This window comes from Ranitomeya variabilis, chromosome 3 (assembly GCF_051348905.1).
Source record: "Ranitomeya variabilis isolate aRanVar5 chromosome 3, aRanVar5.hap1, whole genome shotgun sequence".
NCBI classification, from domain to species: domain Eukaryota; kingdom Metazoa; phylum Chordata; class Amphibia; order Anura; family Dendrobatidae; genus Ranitomeya; species Ranitomeya variabilis.
In genome coordinates this window covers 666,348,231-666,374,965 of record NC_135234.1, presented here as the reverse complement: position 1 = coordinate 666,374,965, position 26,735 = coordinate 666,348,231, and the positions used below count along the sequence as shown (strand labels likewise).

Sequence of the window (26,735 nt, the reverse complement as noted above, 5' to 3'; positions counted from 1 at the left end):
GTAATTTGGAGTATTTACAGCACCTGCTTCTCAAGTCTTTGGGCCAGATAACACAACAAATCTTCAGAGGTCTTGTGGAGTTGATGGATCAGGGCTGTTTTAGAGGCTTCATGGGGATTTACCTAATATTAGTCATTGTTATGGCTGATAGTTGCACACGGTATCTTTACAGAGCATGAGACGCCTTGTGTTTGAAACAGGTGTGGTTTCTCGCCTTTGGGGATAACATGCCTGAACAGCCCGAGTATACTTTCCTTCACATGTTATCCAACTCCGCACCACGTAGGATCTTTGCAACACTCATCGTTTTACAGGAAGCCTCTACAATAAAAAGTACTGACTGCAGCACATAGCAATAGTGATTATATGAATATAGACACACACATTTTTACATTATGACGATTATCATAATTTTTTGTATTAAACACTGGAACATTTATTAACCTCATACAGTAAAATATACAGGCAATGTGTGCCTGTGTGGAGATGCTCCAACGATAATACTATATAAAATACCCCATGAGACTTAAATGCTATAAACTGGCAAACTGTGTAGAAAAATAAATCTGTAAACCTGGACTAGGACCAAGTCAATTAGCAACCTACTTCATTACAAAGAAAAAACTGCTCAAGCATGTCTGCAGGGGGATTAAAACCTCTAAAGAAGCTCAGTGGTCAGCACTGTTCCTTTGCAGTCATAGCAGCTTGTATGTTCTCCCTGTGTTTGAGTGAGTTTCCTCTGGATTCCCCGGTTTCCTCCCACACTCCAAACACATATTGATCTATAAGCCGGTCACAGATCTCCCCGAGAATCCCCGTCCAGAGATTATTTATAATGAAACACTGTCAGTCCGCTCTTCTGATATAAATGTCTCACACTGATAACACCCACTTTCATTTCCAGTAAGCTCTGGAGGCAGATTCTCCAGTCTAATCCATAGATCTTACCAGCTCTTTTACATATTAAGAAAAATGTGGATTTATCGTGAATAAGACATCGAATTGCAGATATCAAGGTATCATTGTATTCAAGTTCCTATGACCTGCATGCCCATATAGACGGCTTAGGAGGTCTGATCCTACTGACAGATTCCCTTTAAGTTTCTTTTTCATTATCCTAAGATTTAAAGTAATGTGTTCTTCTGCAATCCTAAGCATTACTTTGCTTTACAGTGCTACAATTCTCCTTCACCACATCTCTCCTCCTGTTTTGTTATTTAATGTGAACCATTTTACTCTTTACTGAATCAATCACTCCACAATAAGACTGCCTCATTTGTATGTCAGCGGTGGCTAGAAGTCCATGTTTGCCAACATCTATTTCCCTTATGCTAAAGTCAGAGTATGATCAAACAATGCAGCCATTTTTAGACTTTTAGTATTTTTATGCAATGTAAAATTTAAGATTTTTTCATACAATTTTGAGGATGTTCTACCTAAATCCAGACTGTATTCAATGTATTTTATCCCTGCTTGTTGTCATATAACCAATAATGAATTCAGAGTCTAGGACCACAAGGCAGTATAAATTATTAAATTAGGGTATAAGTGCAAAGTCTTTCTCTGGAATATATCATTTCAGGCTGTAAAACGTACAATACGTTAATCTCCTACTGGAAACCTGTGGATTATTTCCTGCATGTAGCTTTACATAAGTGACTGGTACTTTGGCTACTATATCTTAACTATAGAGGACTAAGATCGATCTATGGGGATTGGGGACCAAATCCTGATGTTTTTGTGAATCAGTCGTAATTTACAAAAAATCAGTTACTGTAAATCTTTTTATATGTTATTACATAATAAGAAAAAAATAATTTTTAATTATGTTTACACCTCTTTTTCTTTTCTTTGCTTATACTTATTGTTTCTGCTCTTCTGCACACCAGTATAGCAAATGTTAGAATTGCGTAAAGCATAAATAATGAGAAAGTTACATTGAATACCAATTAATTAACAGGTAATTACTAATTATGCTTTCAAGAAACGTTTCAGAATAAGCTGTCCTGTGTGTACATGATGAGTGAAACTATCTTTGACCATTATCTGTGTAGATGTGAATCTAGCTCCAGAGTGAGGAAAAAGACTTGATAGAAAGCTCACTATCATTGTGCACATCGGCCAGTGCTCATCGCACAGGGACTAGCCCATCCCCTGAAAGGGAGGTCACTGATAACATTTCATTTCAGGACTAGGCAGAGTCTGCAGCAGTAACCGCGGCCTCTGCCTGCTGATGAGGCTCCATTTGAATATCCCAATATGGACTGGGATTTTCAAACGAAGGTCAGAGTTTTGGTTTTAACATGAAGGCCGTGGAATGAGAGGAAGGCTGTTTTGTTCATTGCAATTTTTCTTTTTTGTTTCTAGATGTGATCGGTAACTCTTTAATGAAGAGGAACAGAGACCTGTAATATTTAAAGCCTGATATTCTTAGGTTTACTGGCTAAGCTGAATTCATTCCAAGGAAATTCTACTACTAGTTGGCATCAATGCATTTTTTCATAGGAATGTGTAGATGAATAATCAGTAGGTACAGTAGGCCTATCCATTTCTCGTAGTCATCCTTAGCAGAATACAATTATTTAGACAGAGGAAGCTTTTGTGTAGAAAAGTACTCTTGTGTTACCTGTTTCACGGTTTGGCTGTACTCCTCTTGTGTTTCACTATCAGGAAGTGGGGTCTGGAAAAAAGAAAGAAAATAATCTCCTTTATATTAAAGAAAAGGCAAATAAAAGACTACTGTATCTAAAAAGAGCAAAGAGGACTATTTCATCTCCTCTGGGACGTTCTTAAGGGCAAAACTGATTGTTAACTTGTATCACATATACAAGCACAAAGGTGAAACAAAAATCTCCTTACATTACCAGAAAATATGACGCATTCCGAACGTACAAGTACAGTAAAAAAAAAAAAAAAAATGTTAAAGTAACACTAAAAATGTGCATCCTGGGTCTGGTCAGCATCTACTATACTCTGCCACTCTGTGAACTTGTTCACACATGTTGCTATGAATGACTTTCAGGTTAGGGAAACACAATATTTTATTCTCTTTTTCTCGTTTTTAGAAGTATGATCACACATTGCACATGTTTTTTGCTGAATGTTTTTCTTCAACAAAAAATTAACGTTTCACAGTACTAACAAAGTAAATGAGATTTTAAAATCTCATGCACACACTAGTTTATTTTTCCTCGTGTTTTTTGAGCTCTTATGCGATTTTTTGAAGTATGCAGCATGTCAAATCTTTCAGTGTTTTTGCAGCGTTTTACACCTAATCTAATAAATGGGAAAAAAGCATAAAAAATACACACAAAAAAAGCACCTATTTCATACAGCGTTATTCCTGCAAACACTCTGGTTTTTGCTGCAGAAATAAAAAACACCTAAGTTGTGAAAACATACTCTTAATATGTCTGCCTGCTAACCCCATAACTGCACAGGAGTTGACTCTACATTATCTGTGCGCTTATTACCCATAGTTAGTGATGGGCAAAGCTGTGGATGTTCGGGTCCAGCAGGTTCAGCTGAACATTAACAAAATATTTGGTTCGAGTTCCAGAACGGTACCATAACCGGAACCTGAATCCGGACCCCATTCAAATAATTGGGGGGCCCGAACATCCAGTGTTTCCCACACTGTCATCTGTGTGATGGCGCCAGAAACACCGGTGGCTCTGATTGACGGTAACTTTGCATGAGCCAGCAGCTCTGACCAGCGGTAAAAAGGTTACTGCCGGTCACAGGTGCTGATAGCAATGAGAGCAGGCGAGGCTGATGAGAATATTCATCAGCCGGCGCCTATGCTATAAATAATTAAATGATGTGGGGTCACAAGTCTTTTTGTATGTTCTCCTCGTGTTTGTGTGGGTTTCCTCCAGGTTCTCCGGTTTCCTCCCACATTCCAAAGACATCCTGATAGGGAATTTAGATTGTGAGCCCCAATGGGGACAGTGATGATAATGTCTGTAAGTATTGTGGAATTAATGGCACTATATGAAATATCTTATTGTAAAAATCTTTTGCATCCCAGTTATTTTACTTAATAAATAAGAAAAAAAATGGGAGAGAGGGCATACTTGACAAATTTTAGGAGTTTTTACAAAGCCATACATACATTTTTTGGATGCAAAAGATTTTTACAATAAAATATTTCATCTTTTTTTTAAACAGGACCATCAACATCATCCAATCTATAAAGAATTCTTCCGGCTGTGACCGACAATATGTTTTAGACATGTTGTAATACTTCTATACCCATCACAAACAGAACTCTGCTGGAGCAAAGAGAAGGGTGAAACGCCCGTGCTGGATACGCCAAGGCACCCAACACTTTGCACCTCTCAGCTGTGCCTGTTTCTTTATGGAATGGTATGTCTGCCTGTCTCTCTTTAGTCTGCTGTAGATTTGTGATCTTTGTGAGACCTGGGGTCAGGTAATCCATAGATAATTGTATGAACGCTCTGACAGGTGTAATTTTCATTGAAGAAAAAAGAAAAGTTGATTCCAGCTTCTTGTTCAGTAAATTATTTTTCCAAGATTATTGAAAAGATTAAAAAATCCATGTGGATGCAAACAGGGGACAGGAAAACAACATGGTGACGCATTTCAGACGCTAACAGCGTTCTTCCTCACATGACATTTATAACAGACATAAAACGTGTCTATTACCGCTGAATGTGTGTTTTAAATGTCATGTGATTTTTTATGTCCAATTGGAATCACTTCCATGTGTATATAAGGCCCATGGGTAATTCATTCCCATCAGGCCTTGAGGAAGAACGCTGTTTGCATTCGAAGCGCATCACCATGTTGTTTTCTTGTCCCGTGTTTCAATCCATGGAAAAATATTTTATAGAACAAGGAGCTGGAATCATCCTTTTTTTTCTTCACTGAATGATTAAAGCTATGATAAAATGTATTGATAAAAATGTCACGTTGAGTATTTGGTGAGTTTTTTACCTCAGTATTTATAAGCCAAAACCAGGAGTGGGTGATAAATACAGAAGTGGTGACGTGTTTCTATTATACTTTTCCACTGATTGTTCCACTCCTGGTTTTGGCTTACAAATACTGACAGAAAATACTGACCAAATACTGCTAGTGTGAATGTGGTCTTACTGGGTTCTTATACATACACTGAAGAGCAAAAGGGTAACAATGTCTTGAACTTTTGACTTTCAGGCTCCATATCGCACCATCCACTACAGCTTAGAATGAGAGCCTACCATCATTTTATAGACAATCATCTTGGCTATCTCATACATAAATTTGACTTGCAACTATCTAGCATATGATTAGTTATACAGATTCTTGTCATGTCACTGCATTGTTGTACAGTACCAAGAAAAGAGAAACAACATCATCCAGCTCAGTAGAGGTCTCTCAAGAAAATCGCCAAACTGCATCATGCGAGTGCCATGATAGTTGGAAGAATACGAAATGATGTCTGTCCATCCATTCAATAGTCAAGAAGTGAACGTCCAGGCAAATATCTGAGTCAACAAGTCGGCTGATCACAATATCTACACAGGTCCTATTTTTTGTATTGACGCATCTAATGAGCGTGTGCAAAAGTCATTATGAAAGAAGGGGGAGCAGCTATTGTGATTAGTGGATCAGCTTTCATTGTAATACTGACTTTGATGATAAAGAGCCTGCAGAAAACTCTTCCTGAAAGAAAAGGAAGTTCGAGTCTAGCAAAGCCCCAGTGGCCAGTGGGGAAATTGCAAGATTACTATTTTTTTTATACAGAACTAGCTGAAGAGCCCGGCGTTGCCTGGGCATAGTAAATATCTGTGGTTAATTATAGCACCTCACTTCTCTTATTTTCCCATCACGCCTCTCATTTTCCCCCTCACATCTCTCATTTTCTCCCTCACACCTCTCATTTTCCCCCTCACTCCTCTTATTTTCCCCCTCACTCCTCTCATTCCCCCCCAACATTTCCGATCACTCCACTATTTACCCTCACTCCTCTCATTTTGCACTCACACCTTTTCATTTTCACCTCACACCTCTCATTTTCACCTCAGTATATACATGTTTGTCATCTCCCTTATATATAGTATACACCTGTATGTCATCTCCTGTATAGAGTAGTTGTGGCGCCCCCACTGCCGCAGGGCCGAGGGGTACCCGGTACCGGGCCTCTGAGTCTCTGCTTCTGGGGTTATCACGGCGGCTAGGCCCCGGTCCGTGACCCTGCCGTGGGGCGCACAGTGAATGATCGGTGTGGATAGTGGTGGTGGTGCGGTGCAGTAAATAACGAGGACACCAGGTTGCAGTCTCTTTACCTTTTTACTGGAGATCTCTGAGTCCTCAGTCCAGAATATGGTTCACCAGGCTGCGCAAGTCCGGCCGGTCCAATGGCACCTACAGAGTTCACTTCACAGGTGGAAATCGGTGCCTTCCTTCTTAGCGCTATGTGTTGTAGTCCTTCCCTGCTGTGCTTACGGAAAGTACCCCACAACTGTTGTGTCTGTTTCTCGTGTTCCCTCACAACTCGATTAAATGATGTTCTTCTAATCCTCCGTCCCTCCCTGATGTTACGGTTGGAACGGCACCCGTTTGTCGGATAGGCCTGGAGTTCTTCCGGGACCCTAGAGACGTCCCTCTCCCGCAATTGCCTCCCAAGACTTCATAGGTGATTTAGGTGAGACAGCCCGCCTGAGACTGACTGTCCTGCCGCTGTTTAGAGTATTGCTTGAAGCTGGTTATTGTAATACTCCCTCGGCGTTCCGGCCACCGGTAGTGCGCCTCAGTAGGATGTTGCTCCGGTCTTACAGCACGACCCCTACTGGTATTCTCCTATCGCTTGATCTCGTTTCTCACTCAGCACAATCTATCTCGCTTCTAATCCTTTCTTGGGTCCCGCCGCTTCCCGGAGCTGGCGCGGACCTGTTACGTTCTTTTCAATGCCAAGCCTCTGTCAGGATCCCACCCCTGACAGAGACCCTACTGTCTATTCCTCCACAACACCCTCTGCCACCAGGTGTTGCTTCGTCCAATCCAGTCAGCTTTTCTGATCTAACTTCCTGCCTGACCCCCAGTTTACCCACTATGGTGGGGAGTGGCCTAATGAATAGCACCCTTAGCTCCCCCCGGAGGCCCAGCTGTGAAATGTATTGGTGTCTGTGATACCTGATCAGATGAACTCCTTCAGTGCCATCGGACGCACCGTAGCTCCCCATAGTGGCGGAGCCACAGTACTGCAACGACCAGGACTCTGGGGCACTGCACTCCCCCCTGGTTAAACACAGTACTCCGGGACTGGGAAGAAAACAACAATACAAGTTAGCAAAAAGACATACAATTTTGTTGAGTGCAATAACAATAAGCATATTTGAACAGAGCTTCCCTTTATGGGAGGTGAGGACACTTGAACGTTACAAACATGGTTAACATTATAAATTACAGGCTATAAATAACTCCTGTTACCCAACCGGGCATTCTACTTAAGTGCAAAATTGTTGAACAATAATTTAACATTGCCTTTAAGGACTCACACTCTAAATCCACTAAAGACCTTCCTATAATCACATTATAAGGCACTTTAACTTTCTCATTCTCCTTCTTTAAATCTGCAGGACCGCCGGTCCTATCGGCACCAGACCTACTGCCTCTCCTTTCTTTTACAGGACCGCCCCGTTCAGCCAGGGCCTACTGCCTTTTCAACTACTATACACAGTATAGAACATAACATTTCTTTCAGTTTAAGAGCACTGAGTCATCTCTACATGACTCCTATCAGGACTCAGGGTTTACCTTCTATCCTAACTTTCTATCAGCATTATCTAAACATTGTCTATCGAACATTAATCCTTCTCATTATCTTTCTTCCTTTCTTGCATGCTGGACACCACATCTATTTCTACGGGCCCACTGCATCCTTCTTCTATCTTTCACCTTTTACTTCTCAGAGCACATCATCAGTATTCCTTCACATTTAACTAATTAAACACATATAACTCTCTTATACAAACATTATCATCACTTTTCTCTCATTGACATTATTGCTATTTATCTTAAGCAATTTTACTATTGAAATACGATAAATGAACATCCCCTTTAAGAGGGGACCAAGTCTCTGTGAGGTAGCGTGTCTTCCCAAGCTACCAGTCCCTACTCAGCAAAGGTTCCAGTGCGGTATCTTCGCAAAGAGTCTTTAAGTAAAACCAGTAGGGAGCGCCTTTAATAAGGTGCAACTATTTACAAGAAGTTCGGATCATGCACTGTTCATGATTTCAGCAGTTTTTGAATAACATAGAAAAATAGAAAAATAACCAAAAACAATAGGGATCCCGGGTCCATAGAAGGATCCCCCTAAAAGTTTACCCTGAACGGGTTTTAGCAGCAATCATAAAAGGCAATAAAACAGTAACTATTTTACAAGTAACAAAGTACAGTAGAATCTTACTGTGGTGGTCTCCGGTCTGGCATCACCAGGCCAACGGATCGCACTGGTGCGCCAGGAAGCGGTTCCGGTCCCAGCAGTGATAAAATCCCTCGCTGGGACGCCCTTCTCACGGGTAGGTGCACACGTTCCTCCGGAGCACGGCGAGGACGGGCTCCTCGAGATTCCGCGGGGCCGGGCTCTCCTGCTTTCCCCTTGGGATCATCTTCTTCCGGTGTTCCGGCAGCCGCCTGGAGGGCAATACATCGTTGCACACCTCGCGCCATCCAACCAGACTCTCCCGCAGCCCTCCTCCATCTGGTGTAAGTCACCGCATCGCCTGGCTCCAGGTCGCGGGGAAATCTTCCGCTGCAGGGCTCCACCTCCTCCCGATCCACGTGGATCTGTAGCGGCTCCCCGATTTCTTGGATAACCCCGCGTCCATACTGAGGGTTAAAGGCCACCACTACACCCCAGTGTGATGGCGGGATCTCCGGGGTGCTAATTAAATCAACCTGCTCTGCAGGCTGGGGCCGGCTCCGCCACACTGCCATCAGACGCCGTAGATGTTCGGCGTCCGGCATGATCTTCAGGCCCGGCGTCTGTAGCGTACCTTCAGCCGCGGCCAGGTGGGAGGGAGCAGGGGACACTGGGGATAAACGGATCTCCGTAGGCTGGCCCAGCCGAGTGAGCACGCGGGCATCAGCCTCCAGCCTGCGGGCTAGCTGTCGGGCCTCGGCTGCAGCCACACATTCCTCAGACAGCGGCAGAGGGGGTCGGCCCATCGGTGACCCTGTGAGGGTCAGACCCCGCAGCGTCGGCGTTTCTGGGGCTATGTCAGGTTGCGCAGCCTCAGGCCTGACCGGGTCAGCCCCGCGTGGTGCTCCTGGTGTCGCCATCTTGGCCTTTCCTCCAATGTCTTCTTCCCGCGGTCTCTTTCGTGGGCGGCCCCGTCCCCATGGTCTCCACCCTCCAACCAGGATCAGGAGGCGGACCTCGGCTGTTGACGGGCACGTCCTCAGGACACAGAAATACTTAGACTGGGCGGCCATCGCTGTTCGCGCTCTCCAGCTTGTCTACGCCTACTTCACGCCCCTTCTCTCTTCAGCGCTGCAATGGCGGCGGATTTTGGCGGTAAATGGCGCAACACAGTCTTCGTAATAAAGCACAGTCAAAGCACAATAAATCACAGTTCCAAGGCACACATGACCTGATTCTTCAGGCTTAAGTAGATCCTGTTCGTGACGCCAAGTTGTGGCGCCCCCACTGCCGCAGGGCCGAGGGGTACCCGGTACCGGGCCTCTGAGTCTCTGCTTCTGGGGTTGTCACGGCGGCTAGGCCCCGGTCCGTGACCCTGCCGTGGGGCGCACAGTGAATGATCGGTGTGGATAGTGGTGGTGGTGCGGTGCAGTAAATAACGAGGACACCAGGTTGCAGTCTCTTTACCTTTTTACTGGAGATCTCTGAGTCCTCAGTCCAGAATATGGTTCACCAGGCTGCGCAAGTCCGGCCGGTCCAATGGCACCTACAGAGTTCACTTCACAGGTGGAAATCGGTGCCTTCCTTCTTAGCGCTATGTGTTGTAGTCCTTCCCTGCTGTGCTTACGGAAAGTACCCCACAACTGTTGTGTCTGTTTCTCGTGTTCCCTCACAACTCGATTAAATGATGTTCTTCTAATCCTCCGTCCCTCCCTGATGTTACGGTTGGAACGGCACCCGTTTGTCGGATAGGCCTGGAGTTCTTCCGGGACCCTAGAGACGCCCCTCTCCCGCAATTGCCTCCCAAGGTGATTTAGGTGAGACAGCCCGCCTGAGACTGACTGTCCTGCCGCTGTTTAGAGTATTGCTTGAAGCTGGTTATTGTAATACTCCCTCGGCGTTCCGGCCACCGGTAGTGCGCCTCAGTAGGATGTTGCTCCGGTCTTACAGCATGACCCCTACTGGTATTCTCCTATCGCTTGATCTCGTTTCTCACTCAGCACAATCTATCTCGCTTCTAATCCTTTCTTGGGTCCCGCCGCTTCCCGGAGCTGGCGCGGACATGTTACGTTCTTTTCAATGCCAAGCCTCTGTCAGGATCCCACCCCTGACAGAGACCCTACTGTCTCTTCCTCCACAACACCCTCTGCCACCAGGTGTTGCTTCGTCCAATCCAGTCAGCTTTTCTGATCTAACTTCCTGCCTGACCCCCAGTTTACCCACTATGGTGGGGAGTGGCCTAATGAATAGCACCCTTAGCTCCCCCCGGAGGCCCAGCTGTGAAATGTATTGGTGTCTGTGATACCTGATCAGATGAACTCCTTCAGTGCCATCGGACGCACCGTAGCTCCCCATAGTGGCGGAGCCACAGTACTGCAACGACCAGGACTCTGGGGCGCTGCACATATACCTGTATGTCATCTCCCCTGTATATAGTATATACCTGCTGTGTGTCATCTCCCCTGTATATAGTATATACCTGTATGTCATCTCCTCCTATATATAGTATATACCTGTATGTAATCTCCTCCTGTATATAGTATATACCTGTGTGTCATCTCACCTATATATAGTATATATCTGTGTGTCATCTCCTCCTGTATATAGTATATACCTGTATGTCATCTCCTCCTATACATAGCATATACCTGTATGTCATCTCCTCCTGTATATACTATATACCTGTAGGTAATCTGCTCCTGTATATAGTATATACCTGTGTGTCATCTCTTCCTGTATATAGTATATACCTGTATGTCATCTCCTCCTGTATGTAGTATGTACCTGTATGTCATCTCCTCCTCTATATAGTATATACCTGTGTGTCATCTCTCCTGTATATAGTATATATCTGTGTGTCATCTCCTCCTGTATATAGTATATACCTGTGTGTCATCTCCCCTGTAAATAGTATATACCTGTGTGTCATCTCCTCCTGTATATAGTATATATCTGTATGTCATCTCCTCCTGTATTAGACCTCGTCACACGTTATTTGGTCAGTATTTTTACCTCAGTATTTGTAAGCTAAATTGGCAGCCTGATAAATCCCCAGCCAACAGTAAGCCCACCCCCTGGCAGTATAGATTAGCTCACACATACACATAATAGACTGGTCATGTGACTGACAGCTGCCGGATTCCTATATGGTACATTTGTTGCTCTTGTAGTTTGTCTGCTTATTAATCAGATTTTTATTTTTGAAGGATAATACCAGACTTGTGTGTGTTTTAGGGCGAGTTTCGTGTGTCAAGTTGTGTGTGTTGAGTTGCGTGTGGTGACACGCATGTAGCGACTTTTGTGAGATGAGTTTTGTGTGGCGACATGCGTGTAGCAACTTTTTGTGTGTCGAGTTGCATGTGACAGGTTAGTGTAGCAAGTTGTGTGCAGCAAGTTTTGCGCATGGCGAGTTTTGCTCGTGGCGAGTTTTATGTGTGGTGCCTTTTGAGTATGTGCAAGTTTTGTGTGAGGCAACTTTTGCATGTGTTGCAACTTTTGTGCATGTGGCAATTTTTCTGCGTGTGCAAGTTTTGCGTGTGGCGAGTTTTCCATGAGGTGAGTTTTGCACGTGTGGCGAGTTTTGCATGTGGAGAGTTTTGCGCGTGGCGAGTTTTGAGCAGCGACTTTTGTGTTTCGACTTTTATGTGGCGAGGTTGGTGTATGTGTGGTGAAATGTGCGCTGAGGGTGGTATATGTGTTCGAGCACGTGGTAGTGTGTGGCGCATTTTGTGTGTGTGTTCATTTCCCCGTGGTGGTGTGGTGATTATCCCATGTCGGGGCCCCACCTTAGCAACTGTACAGTATATACTCTTTGGCGCCATCGCTCTCATTCTTTAAGTCCCCCTTGTTCACATCTGGCAGCTGTTAATTTGCCTCCAACACTTTTCCTTTCATTTTTTCCCCATTATGTAGATAGGGGCAAAATTGTTTGGTGAATTGGAAAGCGCGGGGTTAAAATTTCACCTCACAACATAGCCTATGACGCTCTCGGGGTCCAGACGTGTGACTGTGCAAAATTTTGTGGCTGTAGCTGCGACGGTTCAGATGCCAATCCCGGACATACATACATACACACATACACACATTCAGCTTTATATATTAGATTGTGTTATGAAAAAAAGGTTCCAGATTTTTTTTTTATAAAAGACATGTAACAAATAAACCTTATAGGTTATTTTCTGATGACACATTCCCTGTAAATAGTAAGATGCAAGTAACCTTCTACGTGAATAAATATAAGCTGCTGCATCTTTGCAGAGACTACCTTTGTGTTTTTTGCATTTCCTTACAAGGTCTCTGATGAACCTTTCCCCTTTTACCAGCTGTCATGTGAAGATTGACTTCTACCTGAGTGACTATGTTTGCAGGACAAACATGTAAACTTCTTTATCATGGAAGATATCGCAAAGCTATTATACTCCAATTTACTTTTAAAAGAATGCTGCCTTAGAAGATACCACCAGTCTGCCACAAATATGTGGCGCTCCAACTGTTGTCCATGTATTTCTCACCAACATTAGTTGACATAATTAAATCCAGGAAAACACAATACACACCCTTTTATATACAGTGCCTTGAAAAAGTATTCATAACCTGTAAATTTTTTCACACTGTACCCTCAAAACCTAAGTGCATTTTATTGGGATTTTATCTGATGTACCAACACAAAGTAGCAAGTATTTGTGAAGGGTAAAGGAAATGATGCGTGGCTTTCTAAATATTTAAAAAATATAAATCTGAATATTTTGACGTGCATTTGTATTCAGCCCCCTAAGTTTGACAGTTGTCAAAAGGTTAATTTGCATATGAAAAACAGACTTTGCTAAAACGTGTTTAGTTGTTAAACACTACAAAGGGCTGGTTAGGCAGGGTATGTAGCAAGTAATATACAAATGCTGGTGGGTTGCAGGGCATGGGGGATCTGTTAGGGTATGTGAACACGTTGCAGATTTGCCTGTGGAATTTTCTGCGCAGATTCTGCATCTCTTGGCAGAAAACACCAGTAAAATTCCGCGTGGATTTAATTTCTTTGTCCAACCTCTTTATTTACATACTCCATTGAAGAATTATGTTTACACACACAGATAGATAGATAAGATAGATATATAGATAATAGATAGATGATAGATAGATAGTTAATAAAGAGATAGATCTATAGATAGATGGATACATCTATAGATAGATGGATAGATAGATCTATAGATAGATATATCTATAGATAGATGGATAGATATATCTATAGATAGATGGTTAGATATATCTATAGATAGATAGATAATACCAAGCCTGATGTTTAGTAATAAACATAATAAAATGGTACATAAAGAGTTAAATAAAGACACACACACACACACACACACACATACACACACAAAATCTGCGTTAGGCCGGGGTCACACTTGCGAGAAACTTGCACGAGTCTAGCACCTCAATTCCTGGCACTGCCGCCGGCACTCGGACCAGAGCATTCAGCTGCATAGAAAAACATGCAGCCGCACACTCTGGTCCTGAGTGCCGGGTATTGAGGTGCGAGACTCGTGCGAGTTTCTCACAAGTGTGACCCGGGCCTTAAACGCAATATCTGTTTAATTAAAACAAAAAATGGCATGGGCTCCCGCGCAATTTTTTCCACCAGAGAGGGAAAGCCAGTGACTGGGGGCCGATGTTTATAGCCTAGGAAGGGGTTAATACCCATGGATCTTCCCAGGCTATGAATATCAGCCCGCAGCTGTATAATTAGCCTTTACTGGCTATTAAAATAGGGGGACCTCTCAAAAAAAATTACGTGAGGTCCCCCTATAATTAATAGCCAAAAAAGGCTATGCAGACAGCTGCAGGCTGATATTCATAGCCTAGGAAGGGGCCAGGGATATTGGCCCCCTGGCTACAAACACTAGCTCCCAGCCGCCCCAGCACTTAGCATCTCTCTTTCCACTGCCCTGTAGTGGTGGCATATGGTGTAATAGGGGGTTAATGTCACCTCTGAATTGTAAGGGGACATCAAGCCAGCTTAGTAATGGAGAGGCATCAATAAGACACCTATCCATTACTAATCCTATAGATGTCAAATCTGACACACAGCCAGGAAAAAGTATTTTAATGAAATAAAACACTACACATTTTTCCCATCTTTATTGTTCTGCCAATCCATGCAACACCCTCGATCTCCTGCAAAAAAATAAAAATAAACCATCACAATTACTTCCTGGTCCGATGTAGTCCATTTAATAATGACTGACCCACGACGATCTCCCCTATAGAGCTGTCACATCAGGAGATGTGACTGCTCGAGTCTATAGGCCTACAGTGACACACTGACAGGAGACAATGGCTCCTGCAGTGTTATCACTGAGGGTTCATTGAGTTCATGTTCTCACTTTACGACATTGCTGCATGAGAATTTTCCCACGCAGCGGTGCTGGAAGTGACAGTATGAACTCTGCTGAACTCACGGCTCGGAGGGATAAAGTGTGGAGGATTACCTCTTGTCATTGTATCACCGGAGCCCCTGGAGAGCGATCACATCTGCCGATGTGACAGCTTTCCACGAGAGATTGTCGTGGGACACTAGTTATTAAATGGATTACATCGGACCAGGGAGTATACTGTTGGTTTATTATTTTATTTTTTTACAGGTGATCGAGAAAGTTGGGGAATAGCTGTAAGGTGAGTATATACTGTATGTTGTATGTACTGTATGTACTGTATGTGTATATGTGTGTGTGTGGGTTTTTTTTTTACACAGTAACCGGATGATGGGACTACTGCTGTCCCATCATTGGCTAGCTGTCACTGTAGCAGGCATAGCCGGATGGGACTTGTAGTCCCATCGGACGATGCATGCCTACACAAGACCCACACACACACAGCCCCGCACACACACACACACACACAGCCCCGCACACACCTGCAGACCCACGCACACACACAGATACACACAAACACCCACACAGACACGCACATCTTCTCCACACACACAGTCTCCGCCCACACACTCTTCCTCCTCCTGATCTGCAGCGTTTCTCGCACCCAACCCCGCAGCAAAACCACAGATCTTTTTAAACCTGCGGTTTTGCTGCGGATTTGACTGAATCAATGGAAGTCAATGGGTGCAGAAATGCTGCAGATCCGCAAAAAGAATTGACATGCTGTGAAAAATAAAATGCTGCAAATCCGCACCTTGTTACGCAGCATGTGCACGCCAATTCTAGATTTTCCATTGCTTAACATTGGTTTTGCACTACACTGAGGATTTGATGCAATTCTGCACATCCAAAAACGCTGCGGAAAGGCATCAAAATCCGCAACGTGTGCACATAGCCTTAGATTCCCTTTAATTATAAGTATCAGCTGCTTTTATCTATACAGCCATCTTCTAAGTGTGTGTGCTTGAAATTCTATAGCTTATTGTCATCTTGACACAAAGGAAACTACTCTCCCTTCTTTTTTGTTGCCATCAGATCAGGTGATGAAAGGGATTATTATGTGATCACAACTCCCAGAATACATTGAGTTCTGTTTTATCATTTTAAATTTGATTGGTTACCTGATTTGATGACATCTCGACAAGGAAGGAAAGGGGAGCAATTTCTTCCATGGCAAGATAGCAAAGGATGTGTTTAAAAAAATGTTCCTGTGCTGAGATAATCGCATAAATGTGCCCCTGCTGTGTACTGTGTAATGGCTGTCTCACCATACATGAAAATGGTCGGATCATACCACATCTCCTGGGCAGGGGGGAAGAAGAAGAGTATACAGACAGGACAGCATTGGATCGCAAATGATTCTTTCTGTGAGGTTAAACATTTCCCTGCCTGTTTTTAAAAAATGTTTGACTTCAAATAAAGAATCAGCTGTGATCCCATGCTGTCCTGTCTGTATACTCTCTTTTGCTTCCTCCCCTGCCCAGGAGCTGTGGTATGATCCGACCATGTTCCTGCTCGGTCAGACACAGCCATTACACAGTACACAGCAGGGACACATTTATAAGATTATCTCAGCACATGAATATTATATTTAAACACATCCAATTGTGGAATTTATTATTATTCCAAAATCTATTGATTCAAAATCAATATTTGTTCATGGGAAACCCCTTTAATGACAGTATATTAGGGTACCGTCTCACAGTGGCACTTTTGTCGCTACGACGGTACGATCCGTGACGTTCCAGCGATATCCATACGATATCGCTGTGTCTGACACGCAGCAGCGATCAGGGACCCTGCTGAGAGTCGTACGTTGTAGCAGATCGTTTGGAACTTTATTTCGTCGCTGGATCTCCCGCTGTCATCGCTGGATCGGTGTGTGTGACGGTGACGTCACCGCTGTGCTCTGCTTTCACTTTACAGCCGGCAGTCAGTCAGTGCGGGAAGCAGACAGCTAGGGACCTGACGGACACCGGAATGTGAGTATGTACGTTTTTTTTTTTTTTTACATTTACGATGGTAACCAGGGTAAACATCGGGTTACTAAGCGTGGCCCTGCGCTTAGTAACCCGATGTTTACCCTGGTTACCCGGGGACTTCGGCATCGTTGGTCGCTGGAGAGCTGTCTGTGTGACAGCTCTCCAGCGACCACACAGCGACTTACCAACGATCACGGCCAGGTCGTATCGCTGGTCGTGATCGTTGGTAAATCGTTTTGTGTAACGGTACCCTTAGATAAATTTATATTTCATTGACAACTAACGTTTATTTAAACAATGAATTTGCTCCTGTCCTGGAGAACCCCTTTAAACTTACTCCGGATTAGAGCAGGCTTATCTGCTTAACCATATTATTTGATAGAAATACTACTTAAGTCGCATCACTGCTTTCCATTTTCTCCTTCTTTGTGAATTATCATATCAACGGTTGTTTGAGGTCAATGGTATATCTATTACATTACCTAACGAAATACTGTGACATGAATGCCTGTGGGAGTTCTAAAAAGCACCTAGCAAGATGAGAACACCCAGTTAAATGAATTAGTTTACAAGTCACGAAAACACCTTTATAAAAGGTGAATATATCCTTAAATGTACTTCAATGTTATCTGTAAATCAATAAAAAGTCTGCCATTGGTGTGCCCTTGTAATAGTGGAATGCCGCAGTAGGTAATAGCTATGTAATGTACCTGTTGTACCAGATGTTTGGGTTTAGTATGCGATTACCTGCTGTAATCAGGCGTACAGCAGAATAATCAGGAAAGAGCAATACAAACATGCACTCAGGTATTTGAGAACACACCCTGCCCCTGATCCCTGATGTAATGTAATTGCCACAGGGTTATGTCACCTTCCTTAGGCTTATATATATATATATATATATATATATATATATATATATATACTTGTAGATTGTATGCTGGCAAGCAGGGACCTCACTCCTAATGTCACTGTTTAAATAGCCTTAACTCGTACCGAATTTATTGTTTGTACATCCGCTTAATTGTAAAGTGCTGCGGAATATGTTGGCGCTATATAAATAAAAATTATATATATATATATATATATTTATTTAAATAAAACGTACAGCTGCGCCCTCTCCTCGGGCCAATATTCTACCATTCAGTTATTTTTGTTCCTTTTATGACATTTTCAGTTTTGATGGTGGCAAAGTGAAGGTAGCACATCTTTTGCAACTGAGGGTGTACTTTGAAAAAAGGTGTACAAAAAGTTTTAGATATGATGCAGCATGTCACAATCTTTGTCTATGACCTACAGTCTATAGGCTATTAGACTAGGAACATTGCACTTTATTTTTATTTATTTTTTTATATGCATTTTTACCTTAACCTATTAGCTATTTTTCCTGTTGGAATCTGTCCTCAAACTGAAACAAAAAAAATGATCCAAAATGGCTGCACCGTCTTTAAACATTTCCTACTTATAGAGGTTGTTCAGAGTTGAAAATCAAAGCTGCGTTGTCTTCCGGAAGCAGTAGGACACGTGTCTTTGGGTGTGTCTGATATTTCAGTTCAGACCTACTGAAATTAATCTTGTTGGTCTGCAATACCACTCACAGCCTGCAGGCAGGTGTGATGCTGTTTCCAGAAGACAATAGACAGACATGTTTTCCTAATTTTGGACAACACCTGCAAGGTGAAACTCTGGTCAACACTCAATAGTAAAATATACAGCAGACTTTTAACACATCAGGGCCAATAAACTTTGATTCTCTTCCCTCAAATGTAAGTGTCAAAGCTGCTCTGTATACTATAGATCAGCGGTGGCGAACCTATGGCACAGGTGCTAGAGAGGGCATGCAGAGCCCTTCCTGTGGGCACGTGCACCATCGCCGTTCCTCATCAGCGGGCGAGGAGCCCCACGACACCAGGCCTTACTTCAGTTCCTCAGGCACACATCCAGCCTAGGTTTATTGCAGAGCACAAACTTGCCTGGTCCGTGTGCCGTAATACACACTGCTGGCCAACCAGACGCCAGCAGGTGACGTCGGCGTACATGCAACTGGGCACATGACAGTGACGTCAAGCGTGACACTAAAATAATCTTCTAACTTCAGAAGATGATGTGGCGGGGGAGAGGAAGGAAAGAAGGATGAGGGTAGCATATGCCATGATGAAGGGCCCACAAATGGATTGGGGGAGCATATACAAGTGTAGCGCCCCCACTGTCGCAGGGCCGAGGGGTACCCGGTACCGGGCCTCTGAGTCTCTGTTCTGGGGTTGTCACGGTGGCTAGACCCGGTCCGTGACCCTGCTGAGGGGCGTACAATGATAGGTGTGCGTGATGGTGATGATGTCGTGGCGGTGCGGTGCAGGTTGCAATAAATAACGAGGACACCAGGTTGCAGTCTCTTTACTGAAGGCTTCAGGATCCTCAATCCGGAATACGGTTAACCGGGCGGCGCAAGCCTGGCCGGTCCGATGGCACATCCAGAGCTCCCTTTGCAGGTGGAAATCTGTGCCTACCTTCTAGCGCTTGTGTGTTGTAGTCCTTCCCTGCTGAGCACCACGGGATAGTCCTCACAACTGTTGTGTCTGTTTCTCGTGTTCCCTCACAACTCGATTCTGATGTTCTTCCACGTCCCCCAGATCTTATGGTTAGGACGCACCCGTATGACGGGGAGGCTCGGAGCTCTTCCGGGACTCTAGCGTCGCCCCATTCCTGTTGTTACCCCCCTGTGTCTTCCTAGGTCAATTGGGTGAGACAGCCCGCCTATAACTGACTGTCCTGCCGTAGGTTTGAAGTTTGGCTTGGAGCTCTATACTTCCTCGGCGTTCCGGCCACCGGTTATGCGCCTCAATAGGATGTTGCCTCGTCTTATAGCACGACTCCTACTGGTATTCTCCTTGTTGCGTTTATCTCGTTTGTCACTCAGCACAATATACCTCGCTTCTTGTCCTTTCTTGGGGTACTGCCGCTATATCGTGCAGGCGCGGTCCCGTAATGTTCTTCTCTGTTTGCTAGGCCTCTGTCAGGATCCCACCCCTGACAGGGACCCCTCTGAATCTTCCCCTACAACACCCTCTGCCACAAGGTGTTGCCTGGTTCCAACCCAGTCAGCTTTCTCAACTAACTTCCTGCCTAACCCCCAGTTTTACCAGATTGTGAGGAGTGGCCTAATAAATAGAACCCTTAGCTCCCCCTGGAGGCCAGACTGTGAAATGTATTGGTGTCTGTGATACCTGGTCAGATGAACTCCTTCAGTGCCATCAGACGTACCATAGCCCCCCTTAGTGGCGGAGCTACAGTACTGCAACGACCAGGACTCTGGGGCGCTGCACTCCCCCCCGGTTAAATCCAGTACTCCTGGACTGGGAAGAAAACAACAATACATGTCAGCAAAAAGACATACAATTTTGAAAATGCAAGTACAAGTAAACTTTTTAACAGAGCTTCCCTTTATGGGAGGTGAGGACACTTGAACGTTACAAACATGGTTAAATACTTTAAATAACTTACTATAAATACTTTTCTTACCCGACCGGGTATTCTACTAAGTGCGAAATTTTTGAACACTAATTTAACTTTGCCTTTAAGGACGTACTCACTGGATCCACTAAAGACCTTCTTATAAAACATTATAAGGCTAATCAACTTTTATGCATTCTCCTTCTTTACATTGGCAGGACCGCCTGTCCTAACTGCTCCAGACCTACTGCCTCTCCTTTCTGTTACAGGACCGCCCCTTTCTGCCCGGGCCTACTGTCTTTCCATTACTATACACAGTATAGAACATATCATCCATCTTTCAGTTCAGGATTACTGAGCCATCTCTGTATGGCTCCTAAGAGGACTCACCACTAACCCCTACAGGTTCACTTCCTGTCCTCATTTTCTAGCACATTATTAAACATTTTCTATTAAATAAAACATTAAACTTCCTTCATTACTTTCTTACTGACATATATGCAGGACGCTATGTCTACCCCTACGGGTCTGCTGCATCTTTCTTTTAGCTTTCACCTTTACAGGACGTTATTTCAGAGCACATTACCAACATTTCTTACAATCAACTAGTTGGTTACATTTAACTTCTTCTTTCAAAACACTATTGCCATTTAACCATCTTAAGGCAACACTGTTCATAAGTGCAATATGTGAACATTCCCTTTAAGAGGGGACCAAGTCTCTATGAGGTAGTGCAACTTCTCAAGCTGCAAGTCTGTTCGCAGCAAGGACTCCGGTGCTGGTTCCAAGACCAGTGTCTTTGCAAAGAGTCCTTTTCTTTTATAAAACCAGTAGAGAGCACCTTTAAGAAGGTGCAAACTATTTACAACATCAGTTTTTGAATCATTCACCGTCCATGATTCGGCAGTCTCTTGATAACTGAAGCAACAAGTAGAAAACAAACAAAAGGCAATAGGGATCCCGGGTCAACAAAGGGATCCCTTTAAGAGTTAACCCTGGACGGGTCTTAGCAGCAAAACGCAGGAAAACAATGAACTATTTACAATCAATAAAGCATTCTTGCTTACTCAGTTTCCTGGCTGTGCAGGGGGTGGTCTCCTTCCAGGCCTCACCCGGCCAACGGGCCGCGTTGGTGCAGCAAGGGCCGGTCCCGGCTCCAGCAACGACAGGATCCCCCTGCGGGATGCCCTCCTTACTCGTGGACAAGCACGACCCAGGGGCACACGGTGAGCCCGGACTTCCGGAGGTTCCACGGAGACAGGTTCCATCGCCTTCTCTGCAGGGGGCTCGTCCCCAGATGCCCCGGTATCGGCCTGGAGTGCGACACACCGCTGGACGCCCCGAGCTATCCAGCCGACCTCCCTCCTCCACCGGGTGTAGGTCACTGCGTCGCCAGGCTCCAGGTCAGAATCGTACCTTCCCCGCAGGGCTCCACTTCCTCTCGATCAACACGGACCTGTAGTGGCTCCCCGATCTCCTGGATAACTCCCCTTCCCTTCCGGGAGTTAAAGGACACCACAACACCCCAGTGTGACGGTGGAGTCTCCGCGACGCTTGTCAGATCGACCTGGGACGCAGGTTGGGGTCTGTTCTGCCAAGCCGTCATCAAACGTCGCAGGTGTTCTGCCTCCAGTAGGATCCTCAAGCCCTGTGCCTGCAGCTCACACTCCGCCGCGGTCGGGATGAAAGAAGCGGGGGACACCGGAGACAGGCGGACCTCCGTAGGTTGGCCCAGCCGAGCGATCACACGGGCGTCGGCCTCCAGGCGGTAGGCTATCTGCCGGGCCTCGGCTGCAGCCACACACTCCTCGGACGGCGGCCACGGGGGTCGGCCCATCGGTAGCTCCACAAGGGTCAGTTCCCGCAACGATGGCGTGTCCGGGGCTGTGTCGGGTTGTGCAGCCTCTCGCTGAGTCGGGTCATTCCCACGCGGTGCTCCCGGTGTCGCCATCTTCGCTTCCTCTCCAGTGTCCTCTTCCCGCGGTCTCTTTCGTGGGCGGCCCCGTCTCCATGGTCTCCATCCTCCAAAGAGAATGAGGAGGCGGACCTCGGCTGCTGACGGGCACGTCCTCAGGACGCAGAAATATTTAGACTGGGCGGCCATCGTCTTTCGCGCTCTCCAGCTGGTCCACGCCTACTCCACGCCCCTCTTCTTCTCCTGCGCTCTCCTCAGCGCTGCAATGGCGGCGGATTTTGGCGGCAAGTGGCAATATACAGTCTTTGCAATAAATCACAGTCCAAGTATAATAAATCACAGTTCCAAGGCACACATGACCTGACCTGATTCTTCAGGCATAAGTAGATCCTGTTCGTGACGCCAAAATTGTAGCGCTCCCACTGTCGCAGGGCCGAGGGGTACCCGGTACCGGGCCTCTGAGTCTCTGTTCTGGGATTGTCACGGTGGCTAGACCCGGTCCGTGACCCTGCTGAGGGGAGTACAATGATAGGTGTGCGTGATGGTGATGATGTCGTGGCGGTGCGGTGCAGGTTGCAGTAAATAACGAGGACACCAGGTTGCAGTCTCTTTACCTCTTTACTGAAGGCTTCAGGATCCTCAATCCGGAATACGGTTAACCAGGCTGCGCAAGCCTGGCCGGTCCGATGGCACATCCAGAGCTCCCTTTGCAGGTGGAAATCTGTGCCTACCTTCTAGCGCTTGTGTGTTGTAGTCCTTCCCTGCTGAGCACCACGGGATAGTCCTCACAACTGTTGTGTCTGTTTCTCGTGTTCCCTCACAACTCGATTCTGATGTTCTTCCACGTCCCCCAGATCTTATGGTTAGGACGCACCTGTATGACGGGGAGGCTCGGAGCTCTTCCGGGACTCTAGCGTCGCCCCCCTCCTGTTGTTACCCCCCTGTGTCTTCCTAGGTCAATTGGGTGAGACAGCCCGCCTATAACTGACTGTCCTGCCGTAGGTTTGAAGTTTGGCTTGGAGCTCTATACTTCCTCGGCGTTCCGGCCACCGGTTATGCGCCTCAATAGGATGTTGCCTCGTCTTACAGCACGACTCCTACTGGTATTCTCCTTGTTGCGTTGATCTCGTTTCTCACTCAGCACAATATACCTCGCTTCTTGTCCTTTCTTGGGGTATCGCCGCTATATCGTGCAGGCGCGGTCCCGTAACGTTCTTCTCTGTTTGCTAGGCCTCTGTCAGGATCCCACCCCTGACAGGGACCCCTCTGAATCTTCCCCTACAGCACCCTCTGCCACAAGGTGTTGCCTGGTTCCAACCCAGTCAGCTTTCTCAACTAACTTTCTGCCTAACCCCCAATTTTACCAGATTGTGAGGAGTGGCCTAATAAATAGAACCCTTAGCTCCCCCTGGAGGCCAGACTGTGAAATGTATTGGTGTCTGTGATACCTGGTCAGATGAACTCCTTCAGTGCCATCAGACGTACCATAGCCCCCCTTAGTGGCGGAGCTACAGTACTGCAATGACCAGGACTCTGGGGCGCTGCACAAGGATGGGAGAACATATACCAGGATGGGAGGCATATACAAGAATGGGGGTGCATATGTACCATGATGCATGATGAGCATATATATTCCAGGATGAAGGGCATATACCAGGATGGGGAAGCATATACCAAAATGAGGGAGCTTATACCAGGATGGGGCATATACATGGATTGAGGGAGCATATACAAGTATGGGGGCATCATATCCAAGAACGAGGGAGCACATACAAGTATAAGGGAGCATATACATGAATTGGGGCAACATATACAAGGATAAGAGAACATACACAAGGATGGGGGAGCACATACCAGGATGTGGGTATATACATAGTTTGAGGGGCATATACATGGATTGGGGAAGCATATACCAGGATGGGCGGCATATACAGCAGGGTGTGGGTGCATATACCAGGAAGAGGGTGCATATACCAGGAAGGCGAGAGCATATACCAGGATAGGAAGCATATTCCTTTATATCTTCAGTCTGGTACCCTTACTTCTGTCTGTGGCTCCTCTCTGTTGCCCATGCCTGCTTTCTGCTGCCCCCACCTGCTCTCTGCATGAGTTGTTTTTTCTAAACTAAAATCTTTAACAAAAAAGGCAAATGAAAAGTACTGTTTGTTATTGTGGTGTACACCCTGGTTGAATTCTTTGTTTTAGTATCAGGATATAATACAAAAACATATGGTCACTAGAAAATCTTAAATTTAGGTAAATACAATTTCAGATGGACAATTAGACCTAACAAATTACACTGTGCCATTAGATTCTTAAAAACTAGGACAAAATGCAGAGGTAAAGTATGAAAAATGAAATACGCCCCTTGAATCAATAACTTCTTCTACAACATCCTTTAGCAGCAATATCTTGAAGTAATGATTTTCTGTATAACGTTATCTGTTATGATCCTTAGTGGCTGAGGATCACCGAATGGACTAGCTAAGTTATTGAACATAGAACAAGCTCTAGGGAGGTGGTAACTGGACTGACCGCAATCCTGATTCTAACCAAACACACTAAAGGTAGCTGGTGAACGTGCCTAAATTCCTGGACGTCTCGACGCAGCCTGAGAAACTTGCTACCCCTATAGAGAAAGTAAGACCTCACTTGCCTCAGAGAAATGACCCCAAAGATATAGGAAGCCCCCAACAAATAATAACGGTGAGGTAAGGGGAAAATACAAACGTAGAAATGAAAACAGATTCAGCAAATGAGGCCCACTAATACTAGATAGCAGAAGACATACAGGGAACTGTGCGGTCAGTAAAAAACCCTATACAAAATATCCACGCTGAGAGTTCAAGAACCCCCACACCAACTAACGGTGTGAGGGGAGAAACTCAGCCCCCTAGAGCTACCAGCAAGCAAGGAAATCACATATTAGCAAGCTGGACAAGGACAAATAAATAACCAAGAAACATATTGAACACTGATGAGCAAAAAATAACCAAACAGAAACTTAGCTTCTCTTGGCGAGACAGATAACGAAGTAATTCAGGAGAGATCAAAATAGCACTGAATACATCGACAGCAGGCAACCACTGAAAGTCCAGGTGAGCTAAATAGGAAACCAGCTAACAGATAACGAGACAGCTGAACCAGCCTCAGACCTGCAGAATGACACAAAGAGCCACCAGAGGGAGCCCAAAGACAGCACTCACACAGTACCACTTGTGACCACAAGAGGGAGCCCAAAAACAAAGTTCACAACAGTACCCCCCCCCCTTGAAGATGAGGTCACCGAACCCTCATCAAAACCCCCAGGGCGATCAGGATGAGCCACATGGAAGGCATGAACCAAATCGGCCGCATGAACATCAGAGGCGACAACACAGGAATTATCCTCCTGACCATAGCCCTTCCACTTAACCAAATACTGAAGCCTCCGTCTAGAAATACGAGAATCCAAGATCTTCTCCACCACGTACTCCAATTCGCCCTCAACCAGCACCGGGGCAGGGGGCTCAACAGAAGGAACCACAGGCACCACATACCTCCGCAACAAAGACCTATGGAACACGTTATGAATGGCAAACGACGCTGGGAGGTCCAAACGAAATGACACCGGGTTAAGGATTTCCAAAATCTTATAAGGACCGATGAAGCGAGGCTTAAATTTAGGAGAGGAGACCTTCATAGGAACATACCAAGAAGACAGCCATACCAAATCCCCAACACGAAGTCGGGGACCCACACCGCGACGGCGGTTGGCAAAGCGCTGAGCCTTCTCCTGTGACAACTTCAAATTGTCCACCACATGGTTCCAAATCTGCTGCAACCTATCCACCACAGAATCCACCCCAGGACAGTCAGAAGACTCAACCTGACCCGAGGAAAAACGAGGATGAAAACCAGAATTGCAGAAAAAAGGCGAAACCAAAGTAGCAGAACTAGCCCGATTATTAAGGGCAAACTCGGCCAACGGCAAAAAAGTCACCCAATCATCCTGATCAGCAGAAACAAAACATCTTAAATAAGTTTCCAAGGTCTGATTAGTTCGCTCGGTTTGGCCATTTGTCTCAGGATGGAAGGCCGACGAAAAAGACAAATCAATGCCCATCTTAGCACAAAAGATCCGCCAAAATCTGGACACAAACTGGGATCCTCTGTCAGACACAATATTTTCAGGGATGCCGTGCAAGCGAACCACATTCTGAAAAAATAGAGGAACCAAATCGGAGGAGGAAGGCAACTTAGGCAAGGGCACCAAATGGACCATTTTGGAAAAACGATCACACACCACCCAGATGACAGACATTCTCTGAGAGACTGGAAGATCCGAAATAAAATCCATGGAAATGTGCGTCCAATGCCTCTTCGGGACAGGCAAAGCACAAAAGCAAACCGCTGGCACGAGAACAGCAAGGCTTAGCCCGAGCACAAATCCCACAGGACTGCACAAAGGAACGCACATCCCGCGACAAGGAAGGCCACCAGAAGGACCTAGCCACCAAATCTCTGGTACCAAAAATCCCAGGATGGCCTGCCAACACCGAAGAATGAACCTCGGACATAACTCTGCTGGTCCATCTATCTGGGACAAACAG

At 45.3% G+C, this 26,735-nt stretch overlaps 1 protein-coding gene across 1 annotated transcript in view; it reads right to left on the bottom strand.

Moving 5' to 3' along the window:
• Positions 1 to 26,735, bottom strand: part of RAPGEF3 (Rap guanine nucleotide exchange factor 3) — a 138,121-nt gene that overhangs the window by 67,778 nt on the left and 43,608 nt on the right. Inside the window, exon 3 of the mRNA XM_077297898.1 lies at positions 2,627 to 2,680. Coding sequence (XP_077154013.1) covers positions 2,627 to 2,680 — 54 coding nt within the window. The remainder of the gene's footprint in view (positions 1 to 2,626; positions 2,681 to 26,735) is intronic.